The 18,541-nt window shown below is 41.7% G+C and overlaps 1 protein-coding gene across 1 annotated transcript in view; it reads left to right on the top strand.

Moving 5' to 3' along the window:
- Nucleotides 1–17,993, top strand: part of HTR4 (5-hydroxytryptamine receptor 4) — a 76,131-nt gene extending 58,138 nt beyond the window's left edge. The window contains exon 6 of the mRNA XM_005144982.3: nucleotides 17,906–17,993. Coding sequence (XP_005145039.2) covers nucleotides 17,906–17,993 — 88 coding nt within the window. The remainder of the gene's footprint in view (nucleotides 1–17,905) is intronic.
- Nucleotides 17,994–18,541: the final 548 nt, after the last annotated feature.

Raw genomic sequence — 18,541 nt, 5'->3', positions numbered from 1 at the left:
CCAGAACTGGATGCAATATTCTAGATGTGGCCTCACCAAGGCAGAGTAGAGGGGGAGGAGAACCTCTCTTGCCCTACTAACCACACCCTTTATAATGCACCCTAGGATGCCATTTTGAAACTTGCCTGGTAAAATGCAATTTTCTGTTCCATTTGCTACATGTATCATTGCTTTGCTTTTCCTCAAGAAGGGAACAAACATAAATCTGAGCAACCAAAGCAGAAGCTAAGGCAGAGATTTATAGACTATGTCATCTTCTCTGAAGCAGAAAATAGAAAGGCCCAAGAGAAGCCAAGGAAGGACATAGCACAACTTTCAGAAGTCTGGACTTACTTGTTTGCTTCTGCACTTTAAATTCGAAGGCAATATATAAAGGGGTGGGCAGGTAGGGCCTGCAGGCTTTCTGAGCCCTGAAAGATCTGCAGAAGCACTAAAAGAAATCATGAAATAGCAGAAGTAGCATAGTGCTAACAGCTGATATATGTGAATAAAGTATTTACACATACAGGTACAAGCATGAAGAGACACAGAGAGTGGGTGATAATCCACCAATTTATGCCAAGGCTTAGAAAAGCTTCAGTATGTTGGTCTCAGTGATGCATCTGAAGTACTGTACAGCACAGGACTGTGGTGCTCTGGACACCAGGTCCATAGATTGAAGTGCTGAGGCCACCAGTGAGAGATTCATTATGTGACAGGGAAAAGAAATTGCCGCTGTGGTTAGCCTGGCTCAGGAAAACCAGCTCTGCCTGGAGGAATCAACCTTCAAGGCAGCACATGCAGGTATTCCCAAAGTTTTAAGTCCTTACCTGAAAGTTCCCAGCTTGTTTTCCTAGATACGTTTGACTGACAGAGCAGCATTTTCTCTTTAAACCCTCAGGCAGCAACAGCCTCTGAGATGCCATTAGTTACAAAGACACAGCAGAGCTCAGCCATGTAAGCAGATGTCTCAGGGAAAATGCTGCATGGACATGGTCATGATCCCACCCTGTAAAGCAAACCTGACCAATACAACCTTGTTGGCTTAGGCTGAAGGACCTAAACCAGCATAAACTAAGGAAAAACACAGATGGGGTTTCGCTTACTTTATGTCTGGTTTTGGTTTTACATTTTAAACATTTTTTGTTTAAATAACATACTGATATTTCTTGTGCTGGGTAGACTATAAAGAAATTCCAAAAGTAATCTAATAGCAGCTCTCATGCAGATAGGGGTTTCATTTGTGGATTGGAGGGAAGTTTTGCTCCTGAGGCTTGCTGGGACATCATTGTTCTTCCCAGGCACCTGTGCTTGGGTTCTTGTACTGTGGAGACTGCTTGTACCTGTGCTAAGAAGAGCAGTCTTGCTGCAAGATTTGATGACTTTGGGTTTATCTCTCCCATCTGAAGCAAACCAGTCTCTTGATTCTCAACCTGTATGATATTTAAAACATACAATGTTTATTGCCACAGCACAATTGACAAGTATGTTTCTGATCTACCTTGTCAGCATTCAGATTTAGGTACCATGTACTGTTGTGGTTGTTCTCTATTGTTTGCAGGTGTAACCATGAAATTTGACTTGAATGTCAATGAAAATATACATTCCACAGACCCATTCCAACCAACTCCAGAGCTTCATATATGCTTAAAGGATTCAGACTTGGCTGTGTCAATCTGAAGACTCATTATTCATAAAATAATTATTTTGGGTTTTTTTTGCCAGCATTTCACTTCACATCAAGTAGAATAAATGGAATAAATGACACCTTTCACCTGAAGCTAAATTTCCCCCAGAAACTGAAAGCTAAATTGTGCCCTCTGGGGAAGGAATATGACTTTATCAGCCATACACCCTTTATTGTGTGCGCTTCTCCCAGCTGATTGACAGATATTTTGATTGCAGTAGTTACCTCCTCCTATGATCAAATACATTGATCAATACAGCTCTGAAGTGTCATGTTCCAATCTACAAGGCACTTGTGTATCAAAGGTTCTCAAAAGGGATTGCCAAGGTCTCTTTTCAGTTTGTGAAAACCACCAGAGAATAAATATCTGCTGTGATTATACTCCCTAGTTTCTTGGATTCCCTTCACACTCCCAAAAATTAGAAACTGTTTGCAGCTATGCTCTTTCTGCTTCACATTATTCCCCCTCCTGACACTCGGGGAAGCTTCCTTGGACATGCTGTTTTCACATGTTCAGACTGAGCTTGGCATTTTTCTCTTGGACCTCTTCACAAGAGATGAGGTCCTGCTGGCTGTCATGCTCAGATAAGAAACAATTTTTAGGTCCTTCCTGCACGCAGAAGTTCAGAGGGTCCTTGAGCCTGGAGGGAGCAGTAACTGCATCACTCATACAAGATCCTTGCTAGCAGATGTCCAGGAACTACTCCTGTTGCGATTGGAAAGGCTGAAGTCAGATAACAGGCTATTATCGCAGGATGTTTGGGGATATAGCTAACAGAAAATGAGGACTCAGCAACCTCTGAATCATACTGAAATGAAGGAGCTGTCAAAGGCACCTCCTGTCCTCCCCAGCACACTCCTGAAGATGATATAACCTAGCTGTGAATTAGCTCTTGGCAGGAAAGGTGGATGAGCAAATGAAGCATCATCTTTCCTGAAGAACAACAGGGGAATGAAAACACAACCACCAAGGAAGATGTACTTACTGACTTATTTTGGTATTGTTTTTAACCAAGCTAAAAATGAGGATAAACTGTCTATGAAAGTGATATAAAGAATTAACATTTGCAAGTTGGGCATATATAGAAACACAGAGTATAATGCTGAGCATAGAGGGTCTGCTGCTGTCCTTAGTGCATTGAGGAAAAACATGGTGTGCACTTATCAAACTATGACTCTATGGAGGAGAATATGGAGATTTTACTCAAATCAAGCACTCACTACCAATGTCACCATCTGTGGTATGACATTTAATCCTAATAAAATGCTTGCAAAATAACAGTAGCTATAAGCACAGCTCAAAAGTTTGCCAATTGTAATAGTTTTCATAATATGACATGTAAAGTTTTACAAATTCACACCCAATAGAATGTAAGAGAGAAGCAGTCCAAGTCAGGATTGTGCTTGTCATGCATAGCATAGAAATACAAATTGAAAAACCTTGGGGAGGGAGGAAAGAGGAATAGCAACCCCCATTAAACACATCATAGTGAAACTTGGTGTTTACTGCCCAACCTGTCTTTCCCTGTGAGCAGGATGTGTAGCTGAGAAAAAGCAGCAGCTACTGTAGCCAAAGAAGCTTTACCTTAAGTTAGAAGTTAAGATAACCTAAACCAAAGTAGATGGTAGTTGAGATGTTAAAGGCACTAATGAGGATCTTTATTATTAGTTTTGATCTTAATACTGGGTTCTTTTATTCCATTAACAGAAAATAGGATTTTCATATCTTACCATTATTTGCCTTAAGATATTTACAGATTCACAACACAATTTTCAGGATACCCAGAAGATACCAGGGTACCAAACCATAGATGTTGCATGGGCACGTGTGTGAACTGGCCCTACAAAAGGCATGAAAGGATGATATGTACCCCGGTGACCAGAAAACTTACTGGCAGGCTGTGGAGTAGGAGGGAACATGCGTGAGCCCCAGATGCTGTGAGGGAGTTTGTGATAGTTTGCTATTCAGAAAGGAACTTAAACTAGTGACTGACATTAACAACATGCATATGCTATAAATTGTTATAAAACATGCAATTCTTTATAGAAAGTCTTGTTTTGACACAAAAAAGTTCTGTTATTGCACACACAAAGTAGGCACATGAAACGAGGAAGAATTTTTTGCCAAAAGACTTCAATAAACTGCAATTGTCATTTTTCACTGGATATGTCACTGCAGAAAAGCCACTCATATCCCAGACAGCTACAGTTCTGACACTGGGGCACATTTGAAGCCTGACAAGCAAAAGCCAGTGTTGGATCTGATGACTGCTGGTCTGCAATGCATTTAGGAATTGTGGTATCCCCAGTGCACAAGGAAACCACTCCAAGTGGTTTTGCCACTATTTCATTCCACAGCTTTGATAAATGGCTTGTGGCTTTTTCCTAGAAGATGAAAGATCTAATTGTGCTAATTGCAAGATCTTGATTTATTAAAAGCCATTCATTATCTTTCATTTGAATATTCTTAATTGATCCTGCTTGTACTTCAGTAGTTGAAACACCTTACTTAAAAACCAGGAGCCATAATAATGAGCTGTCCCATCTGCAGGTAGTTATAAAGCACTCTTGACATGCTGCTGTGTATTTCTAACATAAGTGAGCACTTCCAGGTACTCTCCTAATTATCAGATTGGGCCTCTTATGAATGTTGCATTAATTATGGTGCAAAAATGAACTGTAGGCCAAAATCTGCAGGTAATTTGAGCATATAATGTAGTGCCAAATTTAACATTAATGGGAAAGAAATGGAAATACAGAGTTAATGTGGAAAAAAAGGAAAAGTGCCTACCTTCTGCAGCATGGCATTGAATGGCCTCACTCATTTGCTTACTTGTTACCCTGGTGTTTTATAATTAGCAAATGGATTTAAATCACTGGAAACAAATAGCTCCTTCGTCGATTATAAGGTTAGCTTATTTCCTGTTCCTAATTGCCCAAGTTTTTGTTTCTCTTGTGAAAACATGAACTCTTACAATATTAACAAGTTGAAAATCTGTCATGGAGGAAGTCAGCATCTCTGGACTGACTCCATCATCTTGGTTGCATTAGCACATGAAGTAGTCTCTTGATGAAACCACTGTAGAAACACCCTTTCGATGGCCAAAATTAGGCTGGATAAAGTAATGGCAAGTCATACAGTCCTGTCAGCATAGAGGTGGCATGGGGTAGCTGATAATGTCTGTTGTAGCTCTGATACATCCAGTGGACTTGTTAGAATGAGAAAAAAGTACCTTTCAGCCCAGGTGCCTGGGGACCCTCCTGGTGATGCCTTCTTCATCCCCTGGTTCACTCTGACATGAGATCCAAGCTAACTTCTCCACACTTTGTTCCAGCAGCTGTAAACAAGCAGCAAAGCAGGCTTATTTTTAAATTATGGTACCATATGCTGCTATTTAGCAGTAGTCAAGTTCAGCGCTCAAGGTGAGGAGCATCTTCAAGCCCTCCAGCACGGTCAGGAGGGCACTAACTAACATCAGCTTTCTGTTTAAAGACCCACAGCACTGCTCAGCACCAGGAGCTGGCAGGGGCAGAGCTGGGGGTGGCAGTGCCCCAGCAGGTCTCCATGAACAGGGTGGAGGGGAGCTGGGAGTTGTTATCCCTCACACATCCCAAGTTGGGTGTTTTTCTGTATAGGGGTGCTTGTGATTCTCATCCTTGCACCCAGCCAGAAGTGAGGTACAAGCTGCTAATCTTTCCAGTGAGAGGAGAATGTGATGCCTTTGGGATGTGCTGGAGAAACGTGGCAGTTATTGTTCTGACAGGATTACACCTGCTAATGGTATAATGAGGCTGATTATTTTTACTGTAAGTTTTGCTGTTTAAAAGCTGCCACGTTTGACAGCTCTGGAAGGCACAAACACCTGCTTGAGCATGAAAGGGAAAATGCAACCAGGCCATGCGAGCAGAAGAGCAACAGCAATGAGAGTTTTATCAGCTTTCCAGGAAACAAAAACTTCATTCTCAGTTAAGTGTTGTTGCTTTGGGTCAGGCTGATAGAAGAAAACCTCTTTGGCCACAGTGATGGTGTGTTTTAGGTACGTGGTTCTTAGATTTACTTAAGGTTCAGTTGAGCCCTGTTGGTTCATGTCTGAAAAGCCACCAGGCCACCAGGCCACCAGTGATTCTGGCTCACAGAGGAGACCTGGTGACCTTCTCCCAAAGCACTAAATTTCTCAATGGTAGCACTGCTTTATACTGACAAATTTAACCTGTCCAGCTGCTTGCTACTGAAGGTTTGGTTTCATAAGACAAGAGCTAGGAACCGGGTAGGCAGGAAGATACACAAGCTACTACACACAACATGCTCACTGAATCACATCTTGTATTTCTCACTTCTTCCGGGCCCCACTCAGAGATTGTTTGCTGTTCTTATTTAAAAAGTTATTAATAATAATCTCAGGCATCTTATAGTAACATCCATGTTACTATGGCCAACAGTGACAGACATCAAATGAATGTTCAGAGCTGTCTCCACCAGATGCAATGTGAAATAAACTGGGTCAGCGCAGGTCTGGTCAGACAGGCACAGTGCCTGACCAGGCTCATCCATTCCCCTTGTCTGTAATCATGTCAGGTAAAACAGAGATGCTGAAGTTTAAAAGGGGACAGCAGTGTTACCTGGTCAGCAGAAGAGAAGGCAGCTGCAGTGCGTGCTGCTCTGTGCAAAGGGAGCATCCTGTCCCAGTGCCAGCTCAGCATCACAAGCATAGCACTGCAGAACTGCAGCAAGACCATTACAGCACAGGAGGCTTCAGCCTTTGGAGTAAGAACTGCTAAAAGAACTAGAGGAAAGGTGGAATCTAATTATTGTGACAGCAATGAGAAACAGGTGGTCCAAAGCAAGCTCAGCCATCTCCCTGTTTTGTACTTCTCCAGCCTGAGAGCATCATTACAGTCAGTGACACAGAGGCAGGATATTCCCAGCCTCTGAGGGTGCAAAGGATTTAGTAGAGGAAAGAAGCTGTTGAATAAATAAACCACCTTTCCTACAGATGCAGGTTGCTCTGTCCTGGGAAGCATTTCTGATGTTTTAAAATTGGAACAAACTATTATGTGATTAATTGCTGCTACTGGTGCACCACAGCCCTGAACCAAGCTATGATTTAGTTGTACCAGACACATTCATATTTGAAATGACACAAATCACTAAAAATCTAAAGACAAAGCATACAGAGTAAGTATTATTACCTCTATTTTATCCACAATGAAAGAAACAGCATGGTTTGCCCACAATCAAATAGGAAAAGCACCTCTGCAGTCTTGAGGTGACCTGAGTGCCCAGTAATCTTCCATCAACAATTTCTTAAAATAGCTCACTGAAGAACTTAGCTGATCTCTGTTCTTATTAGCACACACTTAGCATTGGTCTATTTGCTTAGCATTAAAGTAACTATTCATATTCCTGTTTTTAACTTTTCATGTCTATCAAGAATGTAATTATCATCTCAAGAGGTTGTTATTCAATACAACAATGAGCCATTATAACATTATGAAAAAGGTTTTAGCCAGTACCCAGAGATAATAACATATAAAAATACGTTCCTTCAGCCCTATTTTTTATTGAATTTGCCTCTGTTTCTTTGCTGATCTATGTGAAATGCCTTGGCTGACTGAGGCTAGGCTCCTAATTAGTTATCTTCACTAATCAGTCCCTGCCCTATCCATTTGCTGTGCCAAGTGAAGGTTGTGTTTAGCACTCTACCAGAGGGACCAATATGATTTTCCTCCATTCACTGAAGAAGAGTCTTCTGACCAATGTGCTGGGATTTAGCTGTTGAAGTTAAAGTAGCTTTAATGGGTTCCTAGGATTTTTCTTAGACCAAACTCAGTAATAGAGCCTGGCAATAAAAAGAATAATAATGAATACTTGCAGTTTGAGGGAAACAAACCGATTGGGTCAAACTCAGCAAATGTTTTCAGCAGGAGAAAATGAAGAGGAAACAAGATGTTGAAGTGTTTTGACATTCTATTTCAAAACCATATTTCACTTTATTATTTGCCTGGACTTTTCAAAGAAGCTAAGCATCCTCCTTAAAGAAGATATGCCTCTAGTGTAAACACACAGAAATAAATAAACTGGAGAGGATTCTGGTCTTGTTTTGCCAGGAAAATAAAAACAAAAAACATTTCTATTGTACATCAACCTAAAACAACAGTGCCTGTGTCGGTGCAGTCACATATCCACCAGGCACGCTTCTGCTTTTGCAGGACATCCCTCACATAGCTACAGTGACTTTCCTGGTACTATACAGGAATACATGGCCCATGTTTGACTGAGGTGGTCTGGGAACATGTTGTGGAGCTCGCAGTTCATTAGAGCAAGTAGCAGACAAAGGTGGCATGTAAGAGTGAGAGAAAAAGCAAGCTTCAGCTGAGGAAAACGTCCTTCAGGAACAATGCAACAATGGAAGAATAAAGGAGAGAAGTAAATGTATCAATAGATGCTTTCTTTGTTTCCTGTGATGTGTCAAAATCAAAGAAAGTAGTTTTCTCCCCAGCAGCCTGTTTCTCTCACTCAAGGGGTTTGCTTACTTGGAGCACTCTGCTAATTTTAAATCTGAGGAGGCATGTAAAAGTCTTACAAAATGTACTGAAGGCTGGATTATGTGGGCTGGAGACAGCTGGTTTTAAAACCTCTAGCTGAAATTTAGTAAAGAATGATGAGAGCTTAGCTCTCGCTCACAAGGTCTGAGCAGCAGTATTTGATTTAAAGATAATTAAGATATTCAGCATAACTGTTCAAGAGTGGGAAAAAATAAACACTTGTCATGAGATAGAAACAAATTTGTATTTACATTTGGCTACAAAGGACTTTAAATTCTACATTCCTCTCATATCCGTATAAATAATTTAGCAATCCAAATGTTTTTCTCAGATCTGAATTTTCAGCATTTAGCTGCAATGGGAAAGCTGAACTTTTGATGATAGTTCTGTGGATTTTACCCATATTTTCCCAAAGGACTGCATCATCTCAAAGGAGGAATGGTCCACTGGTATGTGCTTTTCTTTATCTAAAAAATTAACTAATAAGCTAAGACTAGGATAGACTTCAAAAATTGGCTATGGTATTTTAAGAACTTAGGAATATCTTCTCTTTGGTGCTGATGCTGCTTGAGAAATCAAGACCAGTGACTAGGTGGGTTTTACACACAGATAAATAGCAAACCTTCCCTAAGACTGGAATAGAAGACATGGAAGGCAAAAGACTGTCCCTGTTGTAAGGCTTGTTGCAGAGGATGGATATCACTTTCTTTGCCATGGTACTGTGCTTTCCTGGGCCTGGCTGCAAGGGCATAGACAGATACTGACCATGTCTGGTCGCCTGTTTCTCCACCAGAGCTCCAGTAGGTAATTTAGCAAATCATCTACCCCAGCCACTTTACCCAGATAATCATACCATATCTTGTGGGCTCTGCAGGCTGTCAGCTTGCAATGAAGAGAAATAGGCACAGGAGGAGGGGATGGAGACATCCGTCTGCAGTCCCGGCTAACAGCTCCCAGGCAGGAGCAGCAGCCAGCCATACTGACGGCAGCACCATCTGCACGCCTGGGTTCATCTGGTTTGAAATCCAGCTTCCTCCACCCTGCTTGGTTGGGAACACACAAGAGACAAACATTAAGTGTATCATCCCTACAAAGTTAAAAGGAAATATATCTGATATTTGGGGGAGTTCTGTTCGAGCAGTTTTCACTGTGTTCTTTCTTTCTTTCTTTCTTTCTTTCTTTCTTTCTTTCTTTCTTTCTTTCTTTCTTTCTTTCTTTCTTTCTTGGCAAAGAAAGAAAGAAAGAAAGAAAGAGAAACTCACTGTGTTTTCTGAGTTCATGCACTCTTTTTATATTCATTGGTTTCTCACACATTTAGATGAGAAATCCTCTTTGAATTGACTTCTATTGGACAAAGCAGATCACAGGTAGTCATGTGAAAGTGAAGTGAAAGACCTACTTTTATTAAGCTCACCTTTGATAAAACGCTGGTCTCCTCTGGCTTGCAGGTCAATCAAATGCAGCATAAAGATGATACACAAAAGCTTAAACCTTATTGCTGGGAAATCCTGCAAGTATCTTGCTCATCTCAGAAACAGGAAGAAATGAGAAACCCACAAAGAAAAATCAGGAACTATTCATCTTGGAAGTATTAGATTTATTGCTAGCTTTGTCGCATTGAATATGAAACCCATTTACATTGTTCTGCAATGTTGATATGTATCAAGAAAACAGAGCAAGCTTGTAATTCCTGGTTCCGTTTTGCCACAGGAATCACGTTGAGTAGGTAGGGGGTATTCTTATCTTGCTATTATTATGATTTTCTACTGATGGCCAAATGTGGAAGTTCACTTTAGTGGCTGGAAGCATGAGTCACTCAGCTCAGAGACTGCAGTTACGAGAAAGCTTTTAATTTTATGGAGTCTATGAACCTGGTAATTGTGAGAGAGGGACAATTCTGTACTGGCCTTTTGAAAATTAAAATAAAATGTTTCATCAAAATACATTTAATTTGGGTTGTGTGTTTGGATTTTTTCAACAGGAAATGAGAACAAAACAACATATTTTGCTCTCATTTCATTTTGGCATTTTGTGTGGTTTATATTTAAATTTTCCTCTTTCAAATTGAAAAATGTCACAGATTATAATATCAAATTCCAGGGTTTCTTGGATTTTATGTTTACACTCCTCTCAGTTGTGACTGTTTCCCCAGGTTTCCCAGTTTTCAAAAATGTCAAAAGCATCTTTTCAGGGAGACAACAGCATCGTCATCCTTACCCTTAACTCCTGTGACCCTGGAAGGCACTCCAGTGCCACAGGCTCTTTCCTGCCATTCTAGAAAACATGTCCAAGTTTATTGCTGGCCCCCTGTGATTCAAGGTGGTCTGTGTGATCTTTCTTGAGCACATCCATCATAGATATGGCTACATAATGATACCAACCAAAAACCATACTGCATTTAATGATATCTCTATCATCTACAGGCAATCATTTACTATGGGTTAGTGACTGCCATAAAATACAGAATTAAAAGACTGGTTTCTACCTGCTCCTGGAACAGGAATAAAGTAAGCAGATGTATGACTGTCTGGAATAACTAACACACAGTCATCTTAAGCTGTTCCCTCTTTCCCTTTCTTTTATAGTGCATTTATGAATTACGTTGTTTGCATTTACAATTATGGAACTGAACAGATGGTGGAAGGCTTATTTCAGAATGATGTGTTCATTAAAATAACCTACTCTGCTCTGCCAAGTGATTGTTAACCGTGAACCCAACTGGATGTTGAAGAGAGTTATTTATCTTTTTCTGTAAGTCCATCAGAAAAAAATCGGTGCTTTGCAAAATGGACACTATAGTAAGTGTGAAGCTACAGTAGTGATGTTGCATATATCCCAGATAGGAAACCATGGAGGAGTTTGGCAGCTGTGGCTTAAAGACAAATGCAGGGAAAGATAGATTGTGGACCAACACAACTTTCAAATCTAAGAAAAACTTGCAAGTCTTTATGCAATTTGGAAGCTCAGTCCCACTTAAAACGTGGTTCCACCCAGCTTCTACCTATGTGCAAACACTTTCTAGGGTCTATCATCATTACGTAGTTGAGTACAACAATGGTAGATCCCATTATTAAAATGTCACTCTCTGCTCAACAAAGTGTACATCTTCACAGTTTATCACTTACGAGTACCACTTACTCTTGCATAGTAACATCTTGTCTTTCTCTAGTCCCAACAATTTTACTGGGTGCTTCTGCAAATAACAAGATGTTATTTGCTTCGTAGTGTAACTGGGAGTTTTCATCATCTATTTGCCTTCCTTCTTGGAAATCCTATTATACCAGCTTCACTTTTCAAGCTTCAAGCGTGTGATGGATCTGGAAACAATTCTTTTCATTTCAACTCCTTTGCAATATTTTATATCTGAGACCTCCTGCCCCACTATTTTTACATCAAGACTTAAGGATCTGATCTGAACACAGATGAAAACAGAGGCACAGTGTCAAGGTTTCTTTGTTCAGATTGAAGGAATTCTGCTTCTCCAGTTCTGGACAATATCCAGGTTCTAATTCCTGGCCCTCACATCTCCTTACAAATATGTCATACCCAGGCTACCCCAAGATGCCACTTGTGGCAGATCATCATTCAGTGGGCAGTCCGAGGGCTGTGCTGCTGGTGAGCTGCTCAGAAAAAAGGCTACAGCTCTCCTATGGCTTAAAGCTTTGCTCTTCTGCACCAAAGCAATTGGCATCTCTTGTACCCCACAGCTGTGGTACAGCCATGGAGTCACAAGAATTTTGCAGGCAGAACTCAGGGGAAGCAGTGGAGAATGAGATGCAAAGGTGCAGGACTCCTGTCTGCCTCTCTGAGCCCACTGGGAGCAGAACCAAAGAGGGGAGGAATAGGAGAACAGTGGAAAAACTGATTGGGTTCATTAAGAATAACCAGAAATATTTGTGTTTTCCGGGTTGCCTCTGCAACCATCATCACGACCTTTGAAGGTGCAAACCATTAGGGCACAAAAGCTGTTACTAAGAGGTTTTCTGGGGTCCTGGGGTGGTTTCTAGTTGGATATGAAAGAAGAAACATATTCTGAAATGTTTCATTTGGAGTGCTGGCAATCAACAACTGGCACAAGGAGAACATGAAAGAGGTAGCACTCAGATGAGTGCTCACTCATGCAAAATTGCCAGTAACAGTGTTAGATCAGCCACCTTGAGAAAAGGCAGAAAAAGGCCTTGGACATGAATTGGGGCTGCTTTGTTTTGAGGTTTTTTATCTTTCTGTCTCATGAGAAGTTGCAGACTTGCTTCCCATGAGAAACGGGAAAATACTTGAAACTGTGACAGTTTTTGGGGAGCGAGAAAAGCATTTCTTGTACCTCTGATTTTAGCTTGAAACTCATTATTTTTGACCTAGCAAGAAAGTCTCAATAACTGCATGCTTCTCAGATGCTCTGACCTCCATTAAATATCCACTCCAACCCATTAAACCTCCTAATTGTAAACTAAATGAGCCTGTACGATTTTTCCAGGGATGTATTGTCTCCAAAAGGAGCTTGCCAGAGCTCAGCACAACAGAGTTCTGCTCAGTTTGGACTGCAGCGCACCACTGTCAGGGAAACATGACTGGATTTTGACTTTTCAGAGTTTCATTTTTGTTGAAATTTAACGCTTGGTTTGATTTAAAATCTTTCATTTGGGATGAAAGCAGTTGGGGAAAAGAAAGTTAAAATAAAAATATCCATTTTCTCCAAAACAGCAACAAATTGCAGTGCCTTTACAGGAAAACTTTTGCTTGTCATTTTTACAGAATGACTGGGTTTTGATTGTCTTTTAAAGACAAATTCATAGAAACTGACACAAACTCAGGCAAATTTCCAGTGCCACAAAACCTGCACATTTATTTCTTTACTTATTATTTCAAATTTTCAATAATGCCACAGTTAAAACTTGCTCCTTGCCTGACTCCGCCTGAATTCCCTGCACCAATCCAGCAGGGAGTCATTAATGAACCACCAGCTGCAAACCCCAAACCCCAGGACAGGGATGTCTGAGGCCAGCAGTTTCATTTCAGTTTGGGGTAATTTTAATGAATTGTGAGTGTGGGACTAGTAGGAGACTCGCACAGGTAGCACATCTATAATGTCACGGGTATGGCCAGTGGTCATGGTGAAGAATATTACAGACTTCAAATGATTTAGTATGAACAGCTAAGAACAGTACTTACTTGAAATAATTTTATACAAGGTTTTTCTCTTCTATTCTTCTATTATTTAGAAACTCTGGCATTAACTATTCTGCATTTATAATATAAAGATTATAAAAAAATTTGCCAATACATTGAAACTTGGTGCTTATCAACTTTGTGTATGATCTATATCTAATCCCCACTTTGCAGCCATTTGTTTATCCAGCTGAGACCCAGGCTATCCTGGCAGTACCAGTAACATATGCATACTATATAAATGCAGCCATCCAACTACTTCTGCAGCAACACTGACCTCTTGATGTCTGAACGTGTGTGCAAACTCTCTTTTCTCCCTGATGACAATGGCAGAGGGGCAGTGGATTTAGGTGGTTAAAGTCCCAGGGAGCAGCAAGTTAACAACACCCTGTATCCCCCCCAAAAGACAAACCCTTCCCAGCCCAGCCCAGGGACAGATGCAGAGCCTCACCTCAGTCTCCAGTGAATGTCAGGACAACAGGAACCACCTTCTGCCAGTTCAGAAATGGAAGTAATTAATAATGTAAGCAGGTGTATTACTGAACTGAGAGCAGGCAGCTGTGCACCCACAGCGGGCTGGGGTGGCTGCGGCTTCCTACAGCAATCCACCTCCATTCCACCTGAAGGCTTTGCTGTGCTTCAACAGTCGTAGGCATTCATTTTGTTCATTTTATTTCTGCTATTACTATGGCCCTTTAGGTAAAATAGCTTCTCTTGCCAGGGTTAAAGGGACAGAGGCTGCTGAGGGAATGCTAAGCCAAGCGTTTGTTCAGAGGCTTTGGGAAGTGCAGGGATTCAGCTCTAGCTGGGACAGGCTGTCTTTGCTCTCAGTCAGCCTGTTAATAATGAGCATTACCTTTTAATGTGATCCAAAGCCTCACAGTTTCTGTACCTGCAAGGGGCACCTTGCCCTTTGCAGCAGCCACCAGGACTAACTGCCCGCAGGCTGATGAACTGGGGTTTGCAGGGAGTTTAGGAAGGCTGGATACGAGTGGTCAGAGCAAGGACAACCATTAAAATCCAGGAGTGTAATTCACAGGTAAACCAGCTGCAGAAGTGCAGGCTGGGCTTCCCCAGCACTTCTAGTGCAGAGGAGCTGTGGGTTTGTGTAACCATTGTAGGCAGCTTTACACAGGTACTGCAAGCATGAAGGGTTGGTAGGAAGCATTTTTGGGGAAGACCAGATACCTTCCAATTCCCATCAATTCACTGCTGTCCAAAGAGTCCCAGGCACCATCTGCAGACAGAGGCTCCCTTCTGGAAACTGGACCAGTGGCTGCGGGCTCTGGCACAGGGTTGGAACACATTCCATCAGGATATTGCTTCCCCCCCTCCTGATCATGGTCTGCCAAGGAAATGGATACAGTTAGGTTTTGTGCTCAGAGCCAGGAGCCCCAGACTGCACTGCTTTCCAGGAAGACAGGCATGATCCTGGGGAACAGAGCTGGATGCCAGGGATTTGCCCATCAGGAGAGGGCTAAGTAGGGACCTCAGGCTCTGTGAAAACCAGTGACTATTTTTCATTACCGTAGGGGAAGCCAAAGACCATCAATTTTTTGGCTTCGCTTCCTTAACAAACTGTGCAAGTCGGTGTGTGGGATAGCTCTGCAGGGAGCAAAAGTGGAGAGATCACAAACAGTCACTGCATCCCCTTGATGTTTTCTCCTCTGCTCTCTCCAAGTTCCCAGGATAATGCTGGAGCTCCTTGTTCTGATCGTGAGTCTACAGAGGGTAAACCCACACAACCCCCCTCTGCTGTGCTGAGAGCTAATCCAACCAGTTAATTAAAGAGTCCATTGGACTGTCAGAAGCAGCAGGAGATGCAGAAGCAATTATCTCCAAATTGGTCATCATCACAATTAAAGTACCATTTGGCAAGTATGTGAATAGCCTGCAGCAGGGTCCCTTTATAGGTAGTAATGCCTTTTCATTATTGGGCTTTACTGCTGGGTGGTGGTGTTTACAATCTGGGTAAAGCTGTCAAGTGAAATGACAGAAAACGCTCACCCCAGTTCTGGGATGAGTTGGTTACCGGGGGCAGAAACAGCCTGGGATGCTATTTGCGATTCAGCTTGGTAGCTTAACATGCCGGTGTATACAAATCCCATCGAAGGAACTCATTATAAGCAGGAAAGCAGAGCAACTAATTTGCTGCCCATAATTTATTTAATGCATTTCAACCTTTTCCATTTTTTTCCTGCTCACATGTTATGGCTTCCTCAGCTGTTTTCAGTACTCAAACCTACTTGATATATTCATCTTGAAACATTCAGCCCACACACGCAAGGTCCGAGTGTTGTGTTCTTCTTCTGGTCAGTAAGATAAATCTCAGGGTGCTTGGCTTCTCAGCTGGGTAGAAGTTGAGGCACCTTAACTGCGTGTTCCTCTAGGTGAGGCGAAAATGAGTGCAGCTTTGCTTTCTCTCTGAAGCTTGCTTCCCTTAGGTACTGATGCCTGAAAAATTGTGTTTTCAGAGAGCAGATCAGTTAAGATGTGATGGTGCAAGAAAAAAAAAGCAGGACTGTTACAATCCTGTCTTTTATCCAACACTAAATTGGTGCCCTGTAGCTGGTGGGTAGCTTTGAAGGGGAAAACTACACTGTGTGCAAACAATGCTGGTAGCACAAACCCCTGCAGCAGAGGATTCCTCTAACAGTTTCTTGGAGATGCTGGTAAGACTTTTAGGAATGATGTGCCAGCGCCGGAGCAAGGCATCACCCCTGCAGCGCAGCCTTCACACCCTGCATATGAATGCTCTTTCCTCCTCTCCTACCCGTCCTCTTTCCCCACAGGGTAAACAGCTGGAATTGTTGAGCTAACTGCCAGAGGCTTCAGACTGACACTTTGTGCCACACGAGACCCTGGGACACCTTAATGACTTCTTTTTAGCTTAATGCATCTTTGTAACAAATGGCATCTCCTGCTAAATTGCTGATCTTGCACAACTGTTTTCTGACTACTGCAGAAGAGGAGGAAGAAGAAAGGTTTGGCTCTTTGGATCTCCTGTATAAAGTCAGCTTTCAGTGCCTGTCTGTTGTGCTTCTGAGCAAGTCCTGAGTTGGTCTGAACTATGTCTGCCTTGTTCACAGGGCAGGGGGTCTCCTGGCTCTCATCCTTTGTATCACTGTTTGTAGCAGACCATGCTAGAGGTCTCTCTGCTGGATGGCCTCACACAATGTGCCATGTCTGACTCGGTATATAGAATTAAAAATACATTATGACTTGTATGCTTCATGGTCATCTAATCAGAGTGTCTGTTCAGTGTGAGATGCAAAATGTCTTTTCTTGTTTCTTACATCAAGTCTATATCTTGTTGGTAGAACTAGCACATTTATTGGAAGTTATGATCATTATTTGAAGTGATGGAGTACTAAAGGGATATGTTCCATAGATATATCTGCACATACAGACGTCTGCATTAAGGCAGCCTGGCTTGACCATGTTGAAAACCAGCATCTAGTACATTAGAGGGTAGATTCCTCCAGGAATATTCACCAGGGAAACCCAGACAGGCAGTATAGTTTATACCCTGGCTTTCGTTTTGAGTCCATTGCTGATCTACTGGAATTAATGGATATGTCATTTGTAGGATCTTCAGATCATCTACTTCAGACATTTCAGTGGTTTGTAAGCAGCTAAATTAGGAGCTCAAGTCCCGAGTATACTCAATGGAGAAAGAGATGCATCCAGATAATTAATACCAAGTAAACTGATGTTGTAGGATCAGTTTTTGCATATGTAGACAATGAGGAGTTCCTGACCTTTTTTCTAATGATTATCCTGAGGCTGACAATGCTTCTGCTAACAGCAGAACAGGTATATTCCTCTCTTTTCTTAGTTTTTTTTTTTCTTTTTTTAATGTTTATTGGGATGCAGATACTTCAGGTATGTCTTAGACATTTGTTACTACGAGAAATAATACATCTACATCTCTAAACACGCAGGAGAGGAAAGTGCTAACAGAGACCTGATTCCCCCAATAGGCAATTTAGACTAGGGAAAGGTATATGCATCACATGATACCTCCCAAGGACATAAGACCTGAAGAGCACTGGTAAGCGCTGTATTTAGTAAGACAATACTAGAGACTACTTACTTTTGTAAGTGAAAATGCTCTGAAATGTTGGTCTTCATCTCAAGTATTCACTTTCCAAGTTAGTCTCAATGATCCTTTACATGCTTGCACTGAAGACATTCACTGAAGTGCCTGTAGCTTAATTCACCTGCAGAGGATCAGTGTTTCTTAGTTCTTTGCTCTGGTTCCCTCTCATTACAAGATGCACCTTAGATACATGAAAACCAACAGGTTCTTGGTTTTCAGGAATTACCTTGACTGCATCAAACTGAAGATTTAGTCCTGTCATGGAACAAAGTAGGGATTCACATTTGCTTAATGTGGGATGTGGATATTTGTAAGATGTACTGTCTCTTAAGATGTACTTCAGGGTTTTTAAGAACTCATTTTACATAAGCTTATCCTTTTAAGTAGCACAAACAAATTGTTCTTTATGTTTTTTCCACTTCCAGGTACACTGTTTTACATAATGGGCATCATCAGGAACATGAGAAGCTTCCCATCCACACTGACCCTGAATCCCAAGAGTCCTGTTTCTAGTTACAGTCCTAGATGAGGAATAGCTCAGTTGAAGGGACAGATTCCTTTAGGATAACCAAAGGATTCATGGACAGCAGGACTTTATGAAAGCTTTTTCATCTTCATTGTCATGGTGCCTCCAGCCCTGGCTTCACATGAATGTCCAGCTGCATGTAGGTAGATTGATAGGTACATGAACAGAATGGCTGAGGAGGCTTTCCTGTATCTGCAAGGACAGCTGGGCTATATGACTGTCTCAGAGCCTTACTCCAGGAGGGAGCTGATATCCGTCAATGTAAGGAAACAACACAGATACAAACCACCCAGTGCATGGACATGGACTTCCGTTATTCCTTTCCAGCTGCCATCTGTGCACAAGCCATTTCTGTTCTGTGATATGACCTAAAAGATTACAAGTTCTGGGCAAAGCCCTAACATAATGTGAGATCATATGCCCACTTTATCTGTGCAAGATCTTGCCCAGCGGTGACTGGATACTGTCAGGAGAGAAACAGCACTATGTTTTCTTTAGCAAAATAAGAGGAAATGTTTGCCCTTTGATTACAGTT

Source organism: Melopsittacus undulatus, chromosome 10 (genome assembly GCF_012275295.1).
Source record: "Melopsittacus undulatus isolate bMelUnd1 chromosome 10, bMelUnd1.mat.Z, whole genome shotgun sequence".
In the NCBI taxonomy this organism is placed as follows: Eukaryota; Metazoa; Chordata; class Aves; order Psittaciformes; family Psittaculidae; genus Melopsittacus; species Melopsittacus undulatus.
This window is presented reverse-complemented; position numbering and strand designations above follow the sequence as displayed.